General features: G+C 48.2%; 3 protein-coding genes across 10 annotated transcripts; all 3 read right to left on the minus strand.

Moving 5' to 3' along the window:
* Positions 1-561: 561 nt before the first annotated feature.
* LOC129121049 (UDP-glucuronosyltransferase 2A2-like) lies at positions 562-13150 on the minus strand. 6 transcript variants are annotated; one of them, XM_077177144.1, is made up of 7 exons: positions 12700-13150; positions 9890-10305; positions 5794-5942; positions 4438-4569; positions 3943-4030; positions 3108-3327; positions 562-1905 (listed from the first exon to the last, which is right to left on the minus strand). In XM_077177144.1, the coding sequence occupies exons 1-7, from the start codon at positions 13017-13019 to the stop codon at positions 1629-1631; spliced, it is 1602 nt and encodes a 533-aa protein (XP_077033259.1). In that variant the 5' UTR covers positions 13020-13150; the 3' UTR covers positions 562-1628. The 6 variants fall into 6 exon arrangements, with proteins under 6 accessions (XP_077033259.1, XP_077033258.1, XP_077033256.1 ...); XM_077177143.1 differs by having other exon boundaries at positions 9890-10300; positions 12695-13150; XM_077177141.1 differs by having other exon boundaries at positions 9890-10538; positions 12291-13150.
* A 3863-nt stretch (positions 13151-17013) lies between these two features.
* On the minus strand, positions 17014-19642 carry LOC129121050 (sulfotransferase 1B1-like). Of its 2 annotated transcripts, none has more exons than XM_077177145.1 (8): positions 19221-19642; positions 18565-18716; positions 18256-18384; positions 18034-18131; positions 17806-17932; positions 17634-17728; positions 17375-17555; positions 17014-17303 (listed from the first exon to the last, which is right to left on the minus strand). In XM_077177145.1, the coding sequence occupies exons 1-8, from the start codon at positions 19478-19480 to the stop codon at positions 17191-17193; spliced, it is 1155 nt and encodes a 384-aa protein (XP_077033260.1). In that variant the 5' UTR covers positions 19481-19642; the 3' UTR covers positions 17014-17190. The 2 variants fall into 2 exon arrangements, with proteins under 2 accessions (XP_077033260.1, XP_054489901.2); XM_054633926.2 differs by having other exon boundaries at positions 18565-18713; positions 19221-19637.
* A 9-nt stretch (positions 19643-19651) lies between these two features.
* Positions 19652-22263, minus strand: LOC129120408 (sulfotransferase 1B1-like). 2 transcript variants are annotated; one of them, XM_077177146.1, is made up of 9 exons: positions 22159-22263; positions 21951-22079; positions 21295-21443; positions 20939-21067; positions 20753-20850; positions 20447-20573; positions 20275-20369; positions 20016-20196; positions 19677-19944 (listed from the first exon to the last, which is right to left on the minus strand). In XM_077177146.1, the coding sequence occupies exons 3-9, from the start codon at positions 21440-21442 to the stop codon at positions 19832-19834; spliced, it is 891 nt and encodes a 296-aa protein (XP_077033261.1). In that variant the 5' UTR covers position 21443; positions 21951-22079; positions 22159-22263; the 3' UTR covers positions 19677-19831. The 2 variants fall into 2 exon arrangements, with proteins under 2 accessions (XP_054488973.2, XP_077033261.1); XM_054632998.2 differs by having other exon boundaries at positions 19652-19944; positions 21951-22234.
* Between the last annotated feature and the right edge of the window lie 61 nt (positions 22264-22324).

A 22324-nucleotide genomic window follows, 5' to 3' on the forward strand; every position in this document is an offset into this window, starting at 1 on the left:
TTGTTTGGGTTGGTTGATTGGTTGTTTTACTTTTTAAATTCAGTACTAGATAAGCCAAATTACTCAGAGTAGGTTACAGAAATGATGCACCTCCTTACAGGTACTGTGGAGCACTTTGTCCATCTTTTCCCATCTATCCTGTTTCCAGTGTCCTTTGTTAGCCCTGTCTGACCAATACCTGTGCAGTATGCTGGGAGGGGCTTGCTGGCCTTCTGGCATCCAAACTGACATCTCAGCAACTGGGTGACAGGAGCTCATAGTGATCCAGCCTGATGGAGCTGTGCCTAGGGACCCACCCAGCTCTGAACAGTTACAGCAACCCCTTTCTGATTAGTGTCATGCAGTTCCCCTTTCTATTCACTGTGCATATTCCTGGTTATGATCCCATCATGACAACAGGAACAGTGTACCAGAAATTGCCATGATATGCAGTATTCTTCTTGTAACCCCTCTATAGTTTGGAAACAGTTGAGCTTTTGTACATGTTGTAGTGTGAAGAGGTTTAAGCAGATGTTGAAACATGACAATGCTAATAAAAAAAAGTTGATGTGGCATAAGGAATTTTATTATGTAAACAAATAATCATGTTCTGTTTTAAAACAATTCCAGAGTATTTAAAAATATCAGTCAAAATCTGAGTGGGATTTTTCTTGAGTAAGCTGGCACAGCAGTGAAATAACCTTACCTGGAACAGGAGGCCTGGACTAGCAGCATTTTACAGGCATCTTTAATACCTGTTAAAGAGGTACTACGTTTACTACCATTCCTATCTGGCCCAAGTGCAGCACTATTTCTCTCCAGCTCTTCAGGCAAGGCAAGTTGGCTATTGCACTGTTTCCACACGGAATGTTACTTCTTTGCAAGTTCCCTCTCTGGAGGTTTTCCTGCATTTATCAATTAGCATGGCTCAGAGGCCTTTGGGAGTTAAGATGGGCAAGTTCCTGACAAAGGTGGTTTTTCACACCCCTGCAATGTTGCAGTTGGAATGATGGCCTGTGCAGTAGAAATTCCTGACTGAATGGGAAAGAGAAATGGTTCCCAGGAAAGTAATGTTTATGGTGGTTTTAGGATTCTAATCTCCCCTCAGCCCCCAAGTAGTCAGTGCATTTGCCACTTGCAGCTTCCAATTTTCATGATGGTGGCCCTTCAGATAGGCACTTTTTAGGAGCCCCTGATCTTGGATTCGCTGTCCAGTCTGGAGAGTTTCTGACAAGAGAGGAGGCATTTTGGTTGTGAATCAGTGATCAAGCCTGCATAACACTAGAGGAGAGGACAGAGTTAGGATAAGGAGCCTAGTTACAGACCCATAGGGCAAGGCTGAATTTATGAAATATACCAAAATATTTGAGATACTTGAAAATATAGAGCAACAATTTACCATAGCAAGGACCATATGTGATCAGCTAACATGGTCCCAAGGGATAAAGCAACTATAATTTAGTTTTATTTAAACAAGAAGGAATTTGCTGGCTAAGCAAGCAGCTCTGCCCCACAGCAGCTTTGTTGTGGTGCATTCATGATAAGCCCAGCTTAAAGCACATCCCAATAAACTTGTTCACCAACCGATGTGCATAAATGCCTTGCTGAGTCAGCCTAGGAGAAGAAAACTGCTGATGGAAACAAGGTGTCTATTCTGTCTTCCTCTTTGCAATCCTGCCACATCTTCTACAGCAACATAGGCAGCACTTGAAAAGAATGAAGACAATAGTGGCTGTACAGGTGAACAAGAATGTCAGAACATCCAGAGAGTGGTACTGGTACCAGGTGAGATGGTGAGCAGCTGATCTCAAGTGCTTTGCTCCTTTGTGACGCATGACAAATTCAATCCAGAAGACAGCTCTGTCCAGAGGCTTAACAGGCTGGTCATGCTGTATCTTGGATAACTTTAGAGCATTTTCCTTATAGCTGGGGAAAAAAAAAACAAAAGCAGAAACCAAAGAGATTTTTCACTTACTTCTGAAATAAACCATTTAGCACCTGGCAGTCCTCTTGAGGAAGGTAGACAGCCCTGCTTTTACTTTCATCAGTCTTATATAAATATTTGAAGCTGGTCCAGTTTATTCCTCTATGCATAAAACTGGGTTAAGAATAGTAATAGAGAAAGCCAGTATTTTGCAAAAAAAAAAAAAAGTTATTCAAAATTATTCCAGATACTCCTTAAAAATAAAAAAACAACATTGAAGTATTTGCAGCATTTCTGTTCCAGTATAATAGTGTGCTGATTTAGGCTGGGATAGAGTTAGCATTCTTCACAGTAGCTGGTGTGGGCTATTTTTTGGATTTGTGCTGGAAGCAGTGCTGATACACTAGGGATGTTTTCCTTACTGCTGAGCTTATACTGAGTCAAGGCCTTTTCTGTCTGTCACACCACCCCACCAGGGAGGGGGCACAGCAAGGAAAGCTGATCCCAACTGACCTAAGGGGATTCCAGACCCTATGGTGTCAAGCTCATGTACCAGCTGCCATCCTGGTTGTTACAGATCACCTCCACCGTGGCTGATTCTCTCAGATACTAGATACCTCCATCAGTGCTGGCCCATTTGATTCAGAAATTTGCAGGTTCTTACTTGAAGGAACACCTGTCCTTCACACTGGATGGGAGTTGCTGCTAAAGATTGAGGACTTCTGCATTTTTCCAATCCCTTTGTCTGTGGTCTTATCCTTAGCAAGCAATTCCAGCTGCTGGGCTTCCTTCTCCTCTAAGTCCTGACTGATAGGTACAATAACCTAAGAATACTGCTAAGTCAGGGGTAGGAAAAAAAACTGTTATGACTACAGGCAGCTAAGATCTAATAAAACTAGAATTAAGTCCTCCAGAGGATTTACACTAGTAGAGAACTCTCAAAAGCTCCTCTGAAGTTTCCAAGACCTATTTTTCTCAAAGCACTCATAAAATGCGGTATAAGGAAAAGCAAATTACTGATCTCTCCTTTTTGAGAAATGCTGATTCTCAGACAGGAAAGATGGCCTTCATCTGAAATCCAAACTTCAGCTACTCTTCATTTTCCATTCCCAGAAGAGCCAGCAGAATTTTTCACATGAGCAGCCCAGGGTTTTAATAACATCTACTTAGGGAAAGAGTACTGTAAGACAAGAGCAAAACTCACGTGGAATTGTAAATTACTGTCTTCAGGGCATCAACCAGATCCTGTGTCTTCATTGTGTTGAAGTCCACCTGAACTGCAGCTCCTTTTGCTACCATGTGAGCAAGGTTGTCATGCTGGTCAGCAAACATGGGAATCCCAACCATTGGGATCCCGTGGTAGATGGCTTCATAGAGCCCATTGGTCCCACCATGTGTAATAAAGGCCTTTGTCAAAGGATGGCCTGGAACAAAGAAGGAGAGGGGTGTGTTACAGCAGCTGTGGCAGGCTGCATTCACTGGGAGATGAACACAGCATAGAGGGGACAATGCACTGCTAGAGAAGGGAACAGCCCTGACCTCTGGATCAGCAGCAGAGCTTGTATTCTTAGCTTTCACGCAGTCATAATTATTTTAACACAACATGTGAATCAGCACATCCCTCCAGACTACCCCACAGTTACTTCAGCCCTTTGCTATTGTGCAGTTGTAGTTTTCACACGGTATCGGAGTGAGAATAGACCCGTGCTTCAGCCTTGCTTAGGTCAAGCATTTTGAAGAATGAGTCCTGGAGATGAACTGCAGAGGCCAAATCCAACTCCAGAGCACATATCTACTTTGGTCTTTACTCCTGCCTACAGGTGCTTATGAGCCCTTCAGACAACTGCCACCAAGCTCTCTAAGTCAGAGCCTTTTAGGAAACAAAGGCTCCCAAGAGCAAAGCTCTGCAGCTTAAGAATGAAACTAAGTATATCCACAAGCATTACATGGTTCTGGCTAGATTTAACCATTCTAGTGGAAAGAAAAAAGGAAACAGTTTTTCCAAGCATGCAATCCATCCCACATAGAAACAGTCTTACCAAGCAGGTCATTTTGTGGTATCCAGTCAAAAATCCTGGTGTTGGAGCCCAGAGTTTCTGGTTTTTTCCCTTTGTACCGCCAGAGGACCTTGAACAATGGAAGAATAAGATAAACACAGTGCATGTGATGTGCCTTTCTCTATTATCACATGTAATTTAGAGCTTTATCTCAAACCCATATACCTTTTCCAATAATTTAGATAGCTTTGGCTGCAGTTGAACTCTTTGACTGGTTATTATGTGCTAATTATAAAAAATGCATGGAGTGATTTTTGTATTTTGGCCTGTAGATGCACCTCCATGTCATTTGGGTCAGAGGAGGTGAAACACCAGAACTCTCCATGAAATAACTCAGCTGTGTGTCTCTCTGAGAGAACCCAGCTTCCTGGCTGTATCACATCCAGCAGGGATTCCAGGTAAAGAACAGGTCACTCCAAACATAAAAGGGAGTGAAAAAAACAAGGCAACTTGTTTGAGGCTTGAAAAGAAATTCACCTTCTGTGGAAGCTGGCTGAGAGCTTTGGCAATCACATTACTTTTTTCATCACTTAGGCTGTGGACCATTGACCCAAGAGTGAATACGATGACGCCGTGTTCCCCTGAGCTCTGAACAAATTCTTCCATTTCCTAGGAGAGGCAGAAAACATACCGGGGGTAATTACACAATGCAGATTTCACAGATTTCTGTGAATAGAGAGCATAACCTTTTCAGCTTATTAAGGAAATGATGGTGGTGTGAACACCTCCTGACAGAAGGGCTTGACAAAGACAGACCTGGCCCTGTGGAAAACCGTCAGTTTCTCCCAAATGAGGAGCAGGACAAGTTGAGACAGGTGACAGATGCTTTGTCTTTTTGAAAGCAAGTTTTGGGGTTCATTTCAAGCAGCAGGAATGAATCCTGGCATTATCATGAGCAGGCCATACATACTCTGTGACACTCTCCTTAGCACGATCATGGTTCTGGATTTTACTGGAACAAGTACTTTGTATTACATAACTCTGCTGAAACCTGAGCGGGTGTTTCAGCATCCTGATCACAGATTCACCAAGTTGGTGCTGTCACTTTGCTAGTCAGACAGTTCTCATTTCTTACAATGTACCACATTGCTCAAAACAGCATCTACAAATCAGACCAATAGGTTTTCCTGTTCCTTTTATTAGTTAGTATCATGTGAACTGGAGCAGTAACATGCAAAAGAGAATGGTTATCCATTTTCCCCAAGCTCAACCCATGCTACAGGGGAGTGGGAAGAGAGTTAGAAGGTTTCTTTTAGTAGAAAACTTGCACTGAAGTTGGCCTTTATCTTCCAAGGCTCCTGCAGAAAAGATAATCTACACCAGAGCTTGTCATGTTGTCATCTTCAGTATTTGGGAGTTTCAAATTCCACCTGAATACTTCAATTCACAGAGAGCATAAGCTGGAGATACTCAGTGCATTACTCCCTTAAGCTGTCTTAAACTAAGGTACAAAAAGAAAAAGTGTTTATCACTCATCTATTTCTGCAAGTTTTGACCCCGTTTTACCTAAAGAATTTGTCTTGTCACAGTGCCTTCTGGCATCAGGTATTTCAATGTTATCATGGGCTGCAAGTCTGTGTCTTAGAATTAAATATTACATTTAAGTACCCTGAAGTAGCACCTATTTTCTCCTAAAACAGACACTCTATTACCCCGTGCTGACATCAGCTATCCTCTTTTAAGACAGCAGGCTGTAAACCAGCCCTCAGTTTGGACAAGGATGGACAGATGCTAAATAACAATGAGCTTTTCCAGGACAGGGCTTGTGTGGTTGTCAGGGAGAGAAACAGTCATTGTAACAAACCAGCTAACAGAAAAACGAAGTTGGGATACCTTTGGTAATGGTTTTGCAGGCTGGCAATGAAGTCCTCCAACAAACTCAAAGTTGGGCAGGAAAGGACGTGGAAATTCAAAATCCCAGTATGTTCTGATTAACCAAATCTCTGCTTTCCCCATCGTCTCACACAGGGTTGTGGGCCTTCCTGTGGACAAGGTACAAGAGGTTTACAACATGCACGGGAGTGACCTTGTTTGCTCTGGATTGTGAAACAGGAGCCTTACCTTTGTCTTTTGGCACTCCCAATCAGCATAGTTTATCAAACCATGCATAAAATGAAAACATCAACAAATCTGGATCTATTCCTTGCCCTGTCCTGTGCTCAGCTTTAGCAGGTGGCCACAAGGTACAATCCTTAAAAGGATTTTGAACCTTCATGATTATTTCAGAGAAATACAAGCAAGAAGCTTTTAGTATCTGATATAGAAGTGCAATTCTTGAAGTGCTTGTAGTAAAAACAGAACACACTTGGGAAAGAGAACAATCACAGAAAATTTAGTTCCAAATTCCAAAAAATGAATGAATCACAGAGTGATTATCACCTGTCAGGGAGGAGGAAAGTTTTTAAACAAAGTTCTGTAGCATTTTTCAAATGGTGAGTCATTTAGTGGCTGCTCAGATAACAAATAAAACACGGGTACAGACATCTCTAGTATTCTTGAGGACTGGATCAGCTGCTTCTGACACATATTGGGAAAAATTGGCCAACTTCATAGATACTTTTAATGTCATTTTATGCAATATCCAGTATTTCTAGAAATCCATCTGAAAAAAAAAATCTATTGGTAATCTGATGTTTAATAGTTTACCATTTGGCAAAATATATATTCTTAGGTAGATGTTGCAAGTTTTCTTTGCAGTATTTTCTCCACAATGTGAAACTGGGGCGTAAAAGGGTTAGAAGTATTGATTAATAGTTTCCCAAAGCCAGCCTAATGCAAGCAGGAATCAACCTAAATAAGCAGCAAGATAAAAATTATCCTGTAGGGCATCTTCTTACACTAATTGATCAGTATAATAATCTACACCAGTAATTTTTTATTTATATTTAAATTAGAGAGCAATGAGTCAGTTATGAAGTTGCTGAAGTGAAAATTAAGTTTGCATTACAGGTAGAGTGATATAAAGGTGTAATTAAATCTTTATGTTGGATTAAAAAATTAAATCTGGTGAAGAGGGACTAGATTTCAGAGCACAAAGGCATTCTTTACAAATGCAGGAAAAGATTGGACAGAAACAGAAGAAATGCCCTTGTGTTTGCTGTTCACTCGTTATCAACCTAAACTTAGATACCCTAGAAAAGATTCAAAGTCCATTGAACTAAAATGAACTCTTTGTTAAATGTTGAATCATGCCTGAGTTGTACTATGTTGGAGTAAAATTTTCAGGTATGTATGTAGTTTAAGGAGACTCTTTCAAACTCTGAATGGTGGATTAAAGGGAAAGGTGACAGCATTTATTGTTGAGAATCTGAGCTCACACTCAGCATCCTGCACTATACAGAATTGCAAGATACTTCAGGATTGCCACCTCTGCTGGCCTTTGAGAAAGAGTATCTTGAGACAACAGCATGACAGTCCCAAAACATTCAAAAGGCACAACCTATGCAAGAAAAGAAACCGCTCAACAGCTGCCTTACCTAAGACATTACTGTAGTACCCATCCCATTGATCTCTCCAAAACTTCATGAAAAATAAATCCGTGAAAATGTAAAAGAGGAAGTTCTGTAGTCTTTCCACAAAGGACATGTGGTGTGTCAGCCCCATTGTGCTGGCAGGCACATAGGAAGGTGGGGACGGGAGCCCACCGCACAGCCGCTCTATCACATTCCCCTCTGAGAAGCGGAAGCTGTAGACAAAAGGGATCTCTAGCATTTCTGCTACAAGCTCCCCACCTACAGACAGGGGGTCAGCGATCAGAACATCAAACTTGGCCTGCTGCAGCTTTGCCAACAGGTGAGAGTTCATCACCAAGGTGTCACAGGTCTGCTTTGACATATTGGTAAAGGCCTCCAATTGCTCTTTCATCGTCCACATGATCTCCCAGGGGAAGAGATTAAAGGCTTCATTCATCCAGAAATTGAGAAAGTCTTCCATTAAGGCATCCAGGGTCTCCTGGCTAAAGGGGACTTGCAGGACCTCAAAAGTGAAAGGGGAGGAGGTGTCCTGGTAGTCGATGAGCAGATTGCTTGAGGGCACCAGCACAGTCACTTCATGACCCCGGAGAACGAGCTCTTGCAGAAGCACTTTCACATTGATCCAGTGGCTGGCATCGGTGGGCCAGACCACCACCCTCCCACAAAAAATAGTGCTGCAGCAGCATGTGTAGGCCCAGAGCAGCCAGGGGAACTTTGGCCCCAACATCTCAGCATTCCATGTACAGCTCTGGTCTGACTGAAGTGGAAAGAGTTCAGGGCTTCACTGTGCAAATATTTTAGAGCCAACCAATTACAAGTGGCATTTGTTTGGTGACTAGACTGGCAAACGTTACAAGATTGGCAAACGTCATAACACAAAACAACATTCATGGGAGGGCTGGGCAAGCGGTAAATCTCATTCTGGAGTGTTCTGCAGAGCCACAGCTGATCTCAAAATTACAGCAGCTCCTATCTGCTCACCACAAAGTGCATTTTGCAGCACTTTGTGCTGTGAAGACTAGAAGCCTTTTCCCTGTGTTGTGGTTTAATCTTGATAGGCAGATAGGCACCACAGAGCCTCTGAATCTCCCACAGTAGGAGGAGAAAAGGAAGGGCAAAAGTTAGAAAACTCATGGATTGAGAATGAGACAACTTAAAAAAAAAAAGAAAAAGGAAAAAGAGCAAAAAGAACAGTTGCTCACTACCAGCCAATGCCCAGTGAGTCCCTGAGAAACATCAGCCCTGACAAATTTCTCCCCTGTATCTTTTATTTTGCTGAGCACAAAAGCATTATGGGCTGGGGTATCCGTTGGGTGAGTTGGGGTCAGCTGTCCCAGCTGTGTCCCCTCCCAACTTCTTGTGTATCTCCAGCCCCCTCTCTGGTGGGGTGGGCTGAGAGGCAGAAAAAGCCTTGACACTCTGTAAGCACTGCTCAGCTGTAATTAAAACATCCCTATGTTATCAAAACTCTTTTCAGCACAAGTCCACCATGCAGCCCATGCAAGCTAACCAAACAGGTATTGCACGTGGAGCCTTAAATGCTAAACCCTGCAGTTCACAATAAAAAAAGACACCACAAGATCCAAACAGCTCTGAGGCTTACACAACAGACTCCAAACTGTGCTTCAGCCAGCACAAGATTTTCTAGTCTCTGTCATCATAATATGCTAAGCAATTCAAAGGCACCACTAGATACTCTTAAGAGTAGGATACCTTAACAACTTAGCTCTCTCAGCTAAGTTGTTACTCAGAATTACACCTTACTAGTGAAATATAAATAAAAACACTTTGAAGTCTCATATTGAAATACCCATTTTATCTCCCCACTAGCAATGCAAATGTTTGCCTGTTTCCTTTTAAGCATCACCTAGAGCAAAAATGGAAAAACAATTACACAACTATTATTTTTTTAAAAATTAAAAACAACTTACAAATAAATATAACTATAATAGTTTTTCAGACACTTTCAGAAAAGCAAAGAACCATGTCTCCGCAGACGGCCTTTTATCACTGTGAATTGGGGCTCATCTAATCTCCCGTATTTTTAAAGGTCCAGAGGAGGATATTGCCTCTAATTTTGAGACAAGGTAGCAAGTAAGAAGTGTGCTATGGGAGAAAAAGTACTAGTGTTTGTTGGGTATATAGTATTTTACTGTTTTAGTTTATGTCATGATTCATCTATGAATATGACTAATGAGCCCTGTTTCAAGTGCTTTAGCACTGTTTTACATATCCTGGAAGTAACTGTACAGACTTAGCTCTACCACTGTAACAGGTCAGGATTAACAGGCAATGTTTGTACTTGCCTGGATTGCTTGACTTGATGCAGGAATTTTGAAGGAAGGAGAGTGAATTTGGGGCTGTCTTGCTCCTGATTTGTGCCTTAACCTCTCATCTCTGAGAATTTACTCTTGTGTGCACAGCAGATGTAATTTCTGGAAAGAGAGCAGCCTTACCTAAAACTTCACTGTAGTATTGATCCCAGTTTGCCCAGAGAACGTAATGAAACATGAAATCATGCAGAGCATAGCCGAGGATGTTTTTTAGCCTTTCCCAGAAGGTCATCCTATCCGTTAGCCTGGTTAGGGTGGTTGGTACGTAGGAAGGAGGTGATGGGAGTGTTCCACAGAGCCGCTCCACCGTGTTGCCCATGGAGAATCGGAACGTATACACAAAGGGGATACCCAGCTTCTCGGCAACCAGCTCCCCACTGGGAAACAGTGGGTCTGCCAAAAGGAGGTCGAAGGCAGATGCCCTCAGTCTTTCCATCAGGGCCTCATTCTTCACAACTCCATCACAAATTATTTTAGTTATGTTCTTCATCTGCAATATCATTTGAACTATCTTGTAAGTACCTTTCCAGATAGGTAGCCCTTTCTCCTCATTAAAAAAAAAATAAAACATTTTATCCATTAAGTCAGTCATCTCCTTTTTGGTGATTGGCACCTCAATCACCTCAAACTGGAAGGGCGAGGGCTTGGTGGGATTGACGATGAGGAAGCACGAAGGCAGCAGCACGGTCACCTCGTGGCCCCGGGCCACAAGCTCCTGTAGTATGTGCTCCATGTTCAGCCAGTGGCTGTTGTCAGCAGGCCAGACCAACACCTTCCCCCCGGACCCCCAGCCCAGCAGGGCCAGCAGCACCAGCACAGCCACCTCCTTCCCTGCCATAGCCTGCCCTGTGTGGCAATCCCCCTGTGGCCTTCCTTCACCGGGAGCAGTGGCACTCCTGAACTGGGCTGGGAGGTGACACTGCCTTGATCCCGAGGGCAGGGAGCCAAAGGTAGGTGGTGTGAAATCCTGTACTGGATAATGGCATGCTTAATATCATGTTTACCTAGGGCACAAAAAAGGTGACTGGCACCAGCTGGCACCCTCTGGTGGTAAGCAGCTCGCTGAAGCTGGAAGATGTGATTTCTCTGGAGCAGCAGAGAGAGCCATCAGCCCTGGGGGGCTCAGTCCAGCAAGGATTGTATCCTGTTGGTAATTCTGTCCCTCCTGCCCATCTAACTACAGGTTCTGTGTTACTTGTTTGGTAGAAGAGGTAACTTTTTCATTCTTCTGGCTCTTTGAAACACAGCTGGGTAGGTAGCAAAGATGTTCACTGACTGTGTGGGCAACTTTTTTGCTTTTATAAAGCCACTAAGCATTCCTTTAGAACACACTTAAGTTGTTGATCCAGGGCTGCAGCCCAAGAGTTGCATCTCAAATGCATGAAACTACACAGCAAATTACTCCAATATCAGAGTAAGACTGTCCTCGTGTGAACTTGCCTCCTACAGAGCACTGTGGGAGACCAGGAGGGGATAGTACAGGCTTCCTGCCTGCTACTAAGAGCCAATTATGCACTATAAATTGAACCAGAAAATCCATCAGTTTAATTTATGTGGTCCCTCCTGATGTGCAGTTAAGAAATACTGTAAGTTCCCTTTTGTGTGCAAAAGAATCATTATTACAGGGTTTCTGCCCAGTGCTGTTACACAATGGTTTCCTAGTGTTGTCGTCCAAGGCTTTTGGTATGGTTTCCATGCTGCCTAGACACCCTTTCTGGGACAAAAATGTGGGTCATGGAAGGTCACAGCTGGACTGTGAAGAGCCAGACTGAGATACCCCATGTACTGTATCCATGACACCAGCTTGGTGTACTGGTGGAGTCTTGCATCATGCAGGTATTTGCAGGCAATTGAACACTGAGAGATTTGCAAGGAGTCTTTTTAAAGAGCTCAATGGGAAGGTAATAGAAATGACATGTGATTAATAATAAACATATTTTTCTACCTGATCACTCAATACAGTCCAGAAGAAAAGCCTGCAGAGAAAGGTTTGTTGTTTTCAGTTTGCTTTGTGGGTAGGAGGGTATGTGCTAAACAAAACTTGTTTTGCGCAGAGAGAATTGGTTTTATATGACCAGTGACATAAGTGAGGTCTCTATTACAAAGCCACAATGCACTTAAATATTGCTACTGAGGCTGACAAGGCTGGCTTGTAATTCACCAGCTCTCCCCTCCTTGTTATGGTCCTCTGGATGAGGAAAAGGGCTCTGTTCTTGGCTGCTTTCTGTGCAAGCAGTCACCCTTGCTGAGAGCCCTGTATGGTGTGGAAGTCATATCAAACTCCATGCTACAATTATGACAAAAGTCAAATCCATCAATAGGAATGACCCTGATCCTCTCTCTATGCAATGGCTTAGCAGCACAGCACCCTGACTGCTTGTGGCTCAGCTCCTTTTTAGGGACAATAGACAAACTCTTGCTGATCTTTCTCTTGACTTTGTGACCCTGATGGGTTCCTAGCTCTGCAGATCATAAGGACAGACTGTATAACAAGAAGTGAAGTATCAGAAGGCTTACCTAAGACCTTGCTGTAGTAGGTATCCCAGTGTCCCCAGTAGCTCCGGAAAACATAGTCTTGCAGGTGGTAAGAAACAAAGTTTTTTACTCTCTCCCCAAAAGACATGCGGTCAGTGAGCTCAGAGAGGGCTGCAGGCGTGTAGGATGGTGGGGCTGGGATCTTGCCACAGTGCCTTTCCAGAGTGAAGGCTGGGGAGAAACGTAGCGAGTAGACAAAGGGAATGCCCAGCTTGAGAGCCAGGAGCTCCCCACAGGGGGTCACGGCATCTGAGAGCAGCAGGTCAAAGCCAGAGCCCTGCAGACGATCCATCAGCTCTTGGTTGTTCAGCACTGCGTCGCACATCATCTTGTTCATCTCCTGCCAGCCTATGGACAGTCTTCCCAGCTCCTTGTAAAACCGCCAGAAGGTCAAGATGGTTGGCCTGTGGTTGAGCCATAGGTCCACTATATCATTAAGCAGGGTCTCAGGTAACTCTTTCCCATAGGGCACGTTATAGATCTCAAACTTCTCCGTGGTCTTAGGCCTGGGTTCAATGAAGAGGCTAGCATTGGCTACCAGGATGGTAAAGCTGTGCCCACGGCGGATGAGCTCTTGTACCATTACATTCATGTTCAGCCAGTGGCTGCCTTCTGTTGGCCAAACCAGTACCTTCCCACAGAAGACAGGCCCTAGAAGGGCAACCTGAAAAAGGAGCAGCTGGAGGTATTTCTTTGAGCCAGTTGTTTTCATGGCCATGGCAGAGTCAGGGAATAGATAGTCCGGGAATTTTCCCTTCCAGTTGGGAATTCTGCACCTCTAAGTTGTGTTTGATGGCTCCTTAGTAGCACTTTTAGCAGAAGAGAGACTTTGCTGTTGCACAGGTAGTGCCTTTATAACCTGTGTTTTGTCTGAGCTCTGAAAAGAAAATAAAAGTTTGGTGATTCATTTTTCCCTTTCTGCCTTCTACCCTGTTAGCTTCCCACTAAAGGGAGTTCTATTCTCCTGGTAGGAGGATGACAGCAATCCTCCCTGCTGTCAAAGGAGCCAGTCCTCTGGATGCCAGCCCTGAGACTCAAACAAATCCCTTGCATTTTTTCCATGAACTAGCAATGCCAGAGGCAGGCCAAGGAATAAGAGGCCACAGGGCTGATCTGGATGTGTCATCCTTTTTCACAGTGAGATGCTGATATTTCTGCATAAAAGTGCTGATATTTCTTATGCTGGGAGAAGTCAACAAATCCTTCCTTTGGTTGATGATAATGCAAATAACAACAAGACAATTTGTTCTAATAGGTTACTGGTAGCTTCCAACTGCTCCCAGATAACAATGGACAGTGAGTCCATTGCTACTGCCTCTGACACATCACCACCAACCTGGTCATGTTCTGGGCTCAGTTCAGATATCTAAACATGGGTCTGGGCCTCTTCTGGGCCCTAAAGGTGCTAAAGAGCAAAACCTATATCATCTGGGATGGCTCTCACTTGGAAAGTTGTCCCTTGAATATAAACACCACGCCTGGAAGCAGTTCTTTAACCACCTGGAGCCAAAATCACAACTAAAACCCACACATACAATGACACACTCGATCAACACAATTTGGGGAACAAATGCCATGCAGCAAAAAACTCTTACCTAGCAGAATCTTCCAAGGTACATAAACATTGTGCTCTGAGTTGCAAGGTGCAATATGCTACACCTGTTTGCTGCTTTTCCTTGCTGCTCTCCTCCTCTGTGCCTGGGCTGCTTCAGCAGGATTGGTTATCAGGCAGAAGGAGCTTAAGTAAATTACCCTCTGAACTGGACTTTTCAAAAGCAGGAAGTAATAAAATACGGGATGATGGCAACAAGGCATGGATTCTGTACTTGTTCATTGCTTTGTTATGCCCTGGGAATTTAATGGTTGAGATGGTATTTCCCTTGCCAGGATATACTATAATGTTGTTACAGAGCCAAGTTCCTGGGAAGATTTTGTATGCAAGAGATAAGAAATATGGTGTCTGACTGCTAAAAATACTTTTTTACTCCCTTTATGGTCCCAGGTTTGTTACTATGTAACAAACAAAATTGTTTGTTACCCTCAGAATCCAGGACTATTATGCCAGCATGTTTCAACCATAATTTGGCCTTACAGCCAGGAATTTCACTACAGTCTCTCCGCAGACCTGTGTATCCAGAGTAAGATTTTTTTCAGGCTAATATAGCTTATTATATGAAGTCCTATAAGAAACTTCTAATTTTCCCAGCAGCTACTGAAAGGCCATGTTCATATGGGCTAGAGCAGATCACAGAGCCATAGAATCCATCCTGAGCTGGAAGGGACTCACAAGGATCATTGAAGTCCAACTCCTGCCCCTGCAGAGGACAGCCCCAAGAATCACACCATGCCTGAGAGCATTGTCCAAATGCTTCTTGAACTCCCTCAGGCTTGGTGCTGTGACCACTTGCCTGGAAAAAAACCTTAGATGGGAACTTGTTTTTTGTTTCCAACCCCTTAGTATCAAATTCCTCCACAGCAAACAAGAGCAATTGCTAGGGGAACCAAAAAGTTTAAATTGTCTTGTTTCCATGGCCAGTTCTAAAGATGATACTCAGATTACTCAGATCAGAGAAGATAAGCATTTTGAGAGGATTAAACTACAAAATCTAGCACATGAGAGAGAAGTGGAGCAGAAGAAATTAGATGGTGTTAAGTGTCTGTATTTCACCCATCTAACATTACTAACAGAAGTGCTGCAGATAGTGATGCAACCTCCAGCCCTGTTAAAAAACAACAGGCTTTTCAAGGCTAAGGCCCTCATGCAAAAGTTAGGCAATGCAAACTGATGTTTTCCACACACGGGTCTCTTCACCATTGTGCTGGCTGGGGGTCGCAGTGTGCATGGCACTTTGATTTCCAGGAAACCTCCATGCCAGCCAGAGCCCCAGAAATTCTGGGCCAGGGTGGAAAAGGGAAGCTTTTGCCCTGAAGAAGCACCAAATGGCTCTGTGCTTTCCCTTTCACTTAATGCAATGAAGCAGCTTCTGGTCTGAAAGCAGACTTTAAAAAGTCTTCACTAGCTTTTTTTTTGGGGGGGGGGGAGGGGCTGATTGGCAGGAAGGGAGTGTACTAAATTGGGAAAATTTCAAAGTTGGCTCATCTCTACATGCAGATGTGACAGGATTGAGCAATTCTGCAAAGTCACATGTGCATACACTCAGTAAAAGCAAATGTGCTTTGTAATCCCTGGGGTTTAGGAAACTCCAGCAAAAGTTAATGAGATGAAATTGCCTCACCATGACCATCTTTCTTGAATAAATTGTATCTTTTTACCTCTGCACTGTTACTGCAGGGTGAAAAAAACAGGGTAGGTTTACAGACACTTGGATTTTTTGATTCATTTTGAGATTCTATGAACTCTCTTCACTGCTTCTGTAATGCTGCAGGCAAGTAAACAACAGCAATCAGGGTGACTGGCATGGGAGCCATTTCCACTCTGCAAAGCCAAAACATTAAAGAAGTGAGAGAAGGTTCAGGCCAAGCTTGGTGTCCCTGCTAGGAATCTGCATTGTTGGTGGAAGAATAGGTGCTGCACCCTGTCCTTGTCAGTGAGGAGCAGCAGCAGACTTTCCCAAGCTCCCTGCAGATGTGGCACACCCCTATCTTGCCAGTATCTGTCCAACCTCCCAGGGAAAGCAGCATGCTATGGTGATGGGCAAATCCACAAATCCCATGGGTATGGACATGATGAGACTTATCTAGACCAGCCCAAAAGGGAGGAGTTGCTCTCTCCATTCCACCTTTTCATGAATGTTTGCTGTTCATGCTCCCATGGCAAGCCTTTCCCCGTGACTTTCTCAGTCATCCTGCCAATCGTTTGTTTTAGTGGGAGAGTTGCTGCTGGGGCAGGAAGGATCTGGGAAAAGAGCAGGCAGGCTGCAATGGCCAGGGCAGCCTGGTCACCAGACACCATTCCTGCCTGGGGAGCAGCAGTGATAGCACCAGAGGGCACCACGGCCATGGCTGCACCCACTGCTGGGAACAGGGGGCCCAACTGCAGTGACAGGAGCACACCCAGAGCCCCAGCAAGGACAGGGGCCCCAACAGCATGCCAGCATCACCCAGAGCAAGCACCTCTTCCCTTGCCTCAGCACCCATGGGGAGCAGGGAACTGGAACTGAACACTGCCCTTGCCTCTGTCTCAATATCCCTGGGGATATTGCAGGAGACCCCAGAGCAGGGGAAGGTTTAGGGGTGCCGATTGCACTCCGAAGTACCCCAAACCCACTACCCAGCACCCCCACACATGCAGCTCTGTGCAGATGAGCATGGACAGAGCACCCAGGCAGACCGGTCTCACCTCAGACGTGCTGCTCCACGCCGGGACAGCGACTCCAGGAAGGTGACGTCAGGAGGGTGATAACAGGAGGGTGACAGCAGCAGTTTTTAAGGGCAGAGAGGCAGGGTGCTGAGGGCAGTAATGTTTACCAACGCTGTGGCTGCAGGGAAGGGAGGAGCGAGGGCAGGGAGAAACCGGCAGCCACTGACCTGCAAGCAGGCCCACAGAAGATGTTTCAGCCCCAGAAGTAATGCTCTTCCCCACAGATCCCAGGCAACATCCTGCTGTGTGAGGGGGGGGAGGAACTCAACATGTTCCCCACATGCAGTATTGTCAAAAACCTCTGGGATCCCATGAGATGCTGGTGGCATTCCCCGCCCCCAACAGCGGCTGAGGGGTGACACCTGCTTGTCCCAGCCCAAGAAGAGAACAGCAGCCCCAGGGGGACACTTGGGTTGGGATCAGCAGAGGCTCAGGACAGTGAGCAGCACCCCATGGCAGGGTCAGGGAGCACATTTTATTTCTCTCCAGCAGTTCCAGGGGAGGGAAGGAATGGCATCAGAGCCACCACAGCACAGGGCGGATCTGGGGGGCGTCCAGCAACGTCCCCTCAGATCTGAGTGCGGAAGCACAGGTCGGTGCCTGACATCTTCTGCGCATAGTCCTGCTCAAAGCGCTCGTTCTGGGCCACGGTGAAGTGGTTCTTCCAGTCCCCGGTGGTGCCTGTGGCCGGGAGAGATGGGGCTCAGCAGGGGCCGGGGCAGGCAGTGCGCCAGGCCCCCGCAGCCGCTCACCTTTGCGCATGAAGGGCGACACACTCTGGTCCATGAGGTCGGAGGGAATATTGGTGTAGTTAGTGGCAGGGTTGTCCCTCATGGCCTCGAAGGACGTGTGTCGGGTGATGGTGTCCAGCGCCGCATCCGACAGCTTCTGCCCCAGGAACTGGGCCACCTTGGCAACCTCCCGGCGCAGGTCCTGTGCGACACAGGCCGACACTCACCCCTCCTGCCACCCCCGGACCCCCTCACACCACCATCCCCCCTGCCCCATCACCTCTTTCAAGTCCTCATAGAAGAGGTAGAGAATGGGGTGATCCTTCCTGCGCTCCCAGTAGCCCTTGACGTGGTCGTACCAGGAACCATACGCCACTGCATGGGGAGAGCAGCCAGTAGGTGACAGTCCCCTGCAGGGTCCCCTGCATGCACTCAGGGGTGCCCTGTCCCACCTCTGCCAGCCATGAACTCCTCCAGGTACTCGGCCCATGTTCCGGGATGTGCTTCAAACTTGTTCATCAAATCAAAGTGGTAGTAGGAGACAGCCACGTCCTTGGCGTTGCGTCCCACATAGACCATCTGCAGAAAGATGCATGTGAGGACTTGCAAGGTCCCAATGGGGCTGGGAGCCCCCTTATGGTGGCTGGATCCCTCCAGGTATGTTCATTCCAGCCTGTTACCTTGCAGCGGTTTTCCCAGAAGGATTTGGGCAAGATGTGAGCTGGGATGTGGGTCTTGATGATGCGAGGGGATGGCATGGCCTCCAGCTGCTCTGTGCCTGTAAGGATTTCCCCCAGGAGTGATTTTCCCCCCACCACACCACAGAGGTGCCCTCCCATACAAAACCAAATTGTCCCCATCCAGCACCCAGTGCCTCCCACCACCCTCTGCCACCCCACTACCTGCTGGTAACTTCCCAGGAGCAGCAAACTCCATCATGGGCACCCGGTTCAAAATGAAGTCCTGCTTGCACTTTTCCGGGTCACCGCCTTTCAGGACCATGTCCATGATCTCACTGACCCAGGTGGTGCCTGGTGGGGAGAGGTTGGGTGTCCAACTGATACCATTCCCACTGGAGATCCATCTCAGGCACCAGAGGGTCACCATCTACCATTGTTGCCTTTTGGCACACCCCTGGTCCCAGCCCAGGCACCTGCAGCATGGGCTCCCTCCCTGAGCCTGGCCCTCCTTTGGTGCCTGGGCACGCTCACCAGATTTGGGGTAGGTGACCACCACGATGTCCTCAGGGCGGCTCTGGAAGGTGTCAATCCGTTCCCAGTTGTGGGCAAAGGCATTGACCATGGGGATGCCGTGCACGGTGAGCCAGGGCTGCCGCAGGTAGGTGTCCGGATTGGCCATCCTGCTGGGGACAGGGACATGGGACAGGGACATGGCTGATGAGGGCAGGTTCCCCCCACCCTCGCAGGGGCCCCATCTGCCAGGGCAGCCCGGTCACCTGGCCCTGTGCCTGCTCAGGGAGCAGCAGTGATAGCACCAGAGCACAGACCAGAGGTCACTGCAGCCATCGCTGCACACACCGCTGGGAACAGGGATCCCAGCTGTGGGGACAGGAGCACACCCAGAGCCCCAGCAAGGACAGAGGCACCAACAGCATGCCAGCATCACCCAGACCTAGGGGACTAGACTAGAACAGCACCTCTTCCCCTGCCTCAGCACCTGTGGAGAGCAGGGAACTGGGTCCCTGGGGATATTGCAGGAGACCACAGGTCAGGGCAAGGTTTAGGGCTGCTGATTGCACACAAACCCAAAATGCTCCAAACCCACCACCCTGACCCTGCAGCATGCAGCTCTGTGCAGATGAGCATGGGCAGAGCACCCACAGGGCACCCCGGGACACCCATCTCACCTCAGACCCGCTGCTCTGGACCGGGAGGGTGACGCCGGGACAGTGACTCCAGGAGGGTGACAGCAGAGGACAGGGAGATTCGGGGCCTCCCTCGATAAATGCCGGCAGGAAAAGGAAAAAGGCAGGGCGCTGAGGGCAGAAATGTTTGCCAGCCCAGCAGCTGCAGAGAGGGAGGAGCAAGGGCAGGGAGTAACCAGCAGGCACTGACCTGCAGGGAGGGCCACAGAGGACATCTCAGCCCCACAGGTCCCAGGCAACATCCTGCTGTGTGAGGGGGGGAGGACACCTCTCACTGCCCATACCCACCCAACATGTTCCCCATACACAGATTTGCCAAAACCTTCTGCAATGCCATGAGCTGCTGCTGGTGGCAATCCCCCCCCAATAGTGGCTGAGGGGTGACACCTGCTTGTCCCAGCCCAAGAAGAGAACAGCAGCCCCAGGGGCACCCTTGGGTTGGGATCAGCAGAGGCTCAGGACAGTGAGCAGCACCCCATGGCAGGGTCAGGGAGCACATTTTATTTCTCTCCAGCAGTTCCAGGGGAGGGAAGGAATGGCATCAGAGCCACCACAGCACAGGGCGGATCTGGGGGGCGTCCAGCAACGTCCCCTCAGATCTGAGTGCGGAAGCACAGGTCGGTGCCTGACATCTTCTGCGCATAGTCCTGCTCAAAGCGCTCGTTCTGGGCCACGGTGAAGTGGTTCTTCCAGTCCCCGGTGGTGCCTGTGGCCGGGAGAGATGGGGCTCAGCAGGGGCCGGGGCAGGCAGTGCGCCAGGCCCCCACAGCCGCTCACCTTTGCGCATGAAGGGCGACACACTCTGGTCCATGAGGTCGGAGGGAATATTGGTGTAGTTGGTGGCAGGGTTGTCCCTCATGGCCTCGAAGGACGTGTGTCGGGTGATGGTGTCCAGCGCTGCATCCGACAGCTTCTGCCCCAGGAACTGGGCCACCTTGGCAACCTCCCGGCGCAGGTCCTGTGCGACACAGGCCGACACTCACCCCTCCTGCCACCCCCGGACCCCCTCACACCACCATCCCCCCTGCCCCATCACCTCCTTCAAGTCCTCATAGAAGAGGTAGAGAATGGGGTGATCCTTCCTGCGCTCCCAGTAGCCCTTGACGTGGTCGTACCAGGAACCATACGCCACTGCATGGGGAGAGCAGCCAGTAGGTGACAGTCCCCTTCAGGGTCCCCTGCATGCACTCAGGGGTGCCCTGTCCCACCTCTGCCAGCCATGAACTTCTCCAGGTACTCGGCCCATGTCCCAGGGTGTGGCAGCAACTTGTTCATCAAATCAAAGTGGTAGAAGGAGACAGCCACGTCCTTGGCGTTGCGTCCCACATAGACCATCTGCAGATTCACCATGGATGTATGAGGGGCAGCCCCAGGACCCCCAACAGGGAGGATGTTCCAGCTCCTAGATCTCCCACGGACACTTAAGATGCTGGAGGTAGCAGTGGGGAGTCCTGTCTCAGGGGAATAGGACTGCTGCGATTCCCTCCAGGGCAGGGACAAGGGTTGGGCGTTACCTTGCAGCGGTTTTCCCAGAAGGATTTGGGCAGGATATGTGCCGGCAAGTGAGTCTTCACCACGCGGGGTGAGGGCATGGTGGCCAGCAGGTCTGTTCCTGGGGCATCCCAGAGCAATTCCTCAGTGATCCCTTGGTAAAGACCCTTGGGACTCAGCCCCTGTGGGGTACCCCTGCACCTCATTACCTGCTGCCATCTTCCCAGGGGCAGAGAACTCCAGCATGGGCACTCTCTTGCTGATAATGTCCCGCCTGCACTTCTCAGGATCTCCGCCTTGCAGGATCATATCCACAATCTCGCAGACCCAGGTGGTGCCTGGGGAAAGGAAACCATAAAGGGGAGCAGCCAGGGCAGCATTGGGTGTCTGAGCACTGACAATCGCTCAGACCTCAACCGGATACCATGGGGGGAAAGGGAAATGTTACACAACTCTGTCCTGACACCCCCTAAATGTGGTGCATAGACCCAGGCAGTGGATCTCAGCTGAACAACACACTTGCCCACACAGTACCAGCACATCTGGTTGCCTTGAGGATGCTCACCAGATTTGGGGTAGGTGACCACCACGATGTCCTCAGGGCGGCTCTGGAAGGTGTCAATCCGTTCCCAGTTGTGGGCAAAGGCATTGACCATGGGGATGCCATGCACAGTGAGCCAGGGCTGCCGCAGGTAGGTGTCCGGATTGGCCATCCTGCTGGGGACAGGGACGTGGGACAGGTACATGGCTGATGAGGGCAGGTTCCCCCCACCCTCTCAGGGTGAGTGTGAGCCAGGGCAGCCCGGTCACCTGGCCCTGTGCCTGCTCAGGGAGCAGCAGTGATAGCACCAGAGCACAGATCAGAGGTCACTGCAGCCATCGCTGCACACACCGCTGGGAACAGGGATCCCAGCTGTGGGGACAGGAGCACACCCAGAGCCCCAGCAAGGACAGAGGCACCAACAGCATGCCAGCATCACCCAGATCTAGGGGACTAGACTAGAACAGCACCTCTTCCCCTGCCTCAGCACCTGTGGAGAGCAGGGAACTGGGTCCCTGGGGATATTGCAGGAGACCACAGGTCAGGGCAAGGTTTAGGGCTGCTGATTGCACACAAACCCAAAATGCTCCAAACCCACCACCCTGACCCTGCAGCATGCAGCTCTGTGCAGCTGAGCATGGGCAGAGCACCCACAGGGCACCCCGGGACACCCATCTCACCTCAGACCTGCTGCTCTGGACTGGGAGGGTGACGCCGGGACGGTGACTCCAGGAGGGTGACAGCAGAGGACAGGGAGATTTGGGGCCTCCCTCGGAAATTGCAGGAAGGAGAAGGAAAAAGGCAGGGCACTGAGGGCAGAAATGTTTGCCAGCCCAGCAGCTGCAGAGAGGGAGGAGCAAGGGCAGGGAGTAACCAGCAGGCACTGACCTGCAGGCAGGGCCACAGAGGACATCTCAGCCCCACAGGTCCCAGGCAACATCCTGCTGTGTGAGGGGGGGAGGACACCTCTCACTGCCCATACCCACCCAACATACAGATTCCCATACACAGATTTGCCAAAACCTTCTGCAATGCCATGAGCTGCTGCTGGTGG

This window comes from Agelaius phoeniceus, chromosome 4 (assembly GCF_051311805.1).
Source record: "Agelaius phoeniceus isolate bAgePho1 chromosome 4, bAgePho1.hap1, whole genome shotgun sequence".
NCBI lineage: Eukaryota > Metazoa > Chordata > Aves > Passeriformes > Icteridae > Agelaius > Agelaius phoeniceus.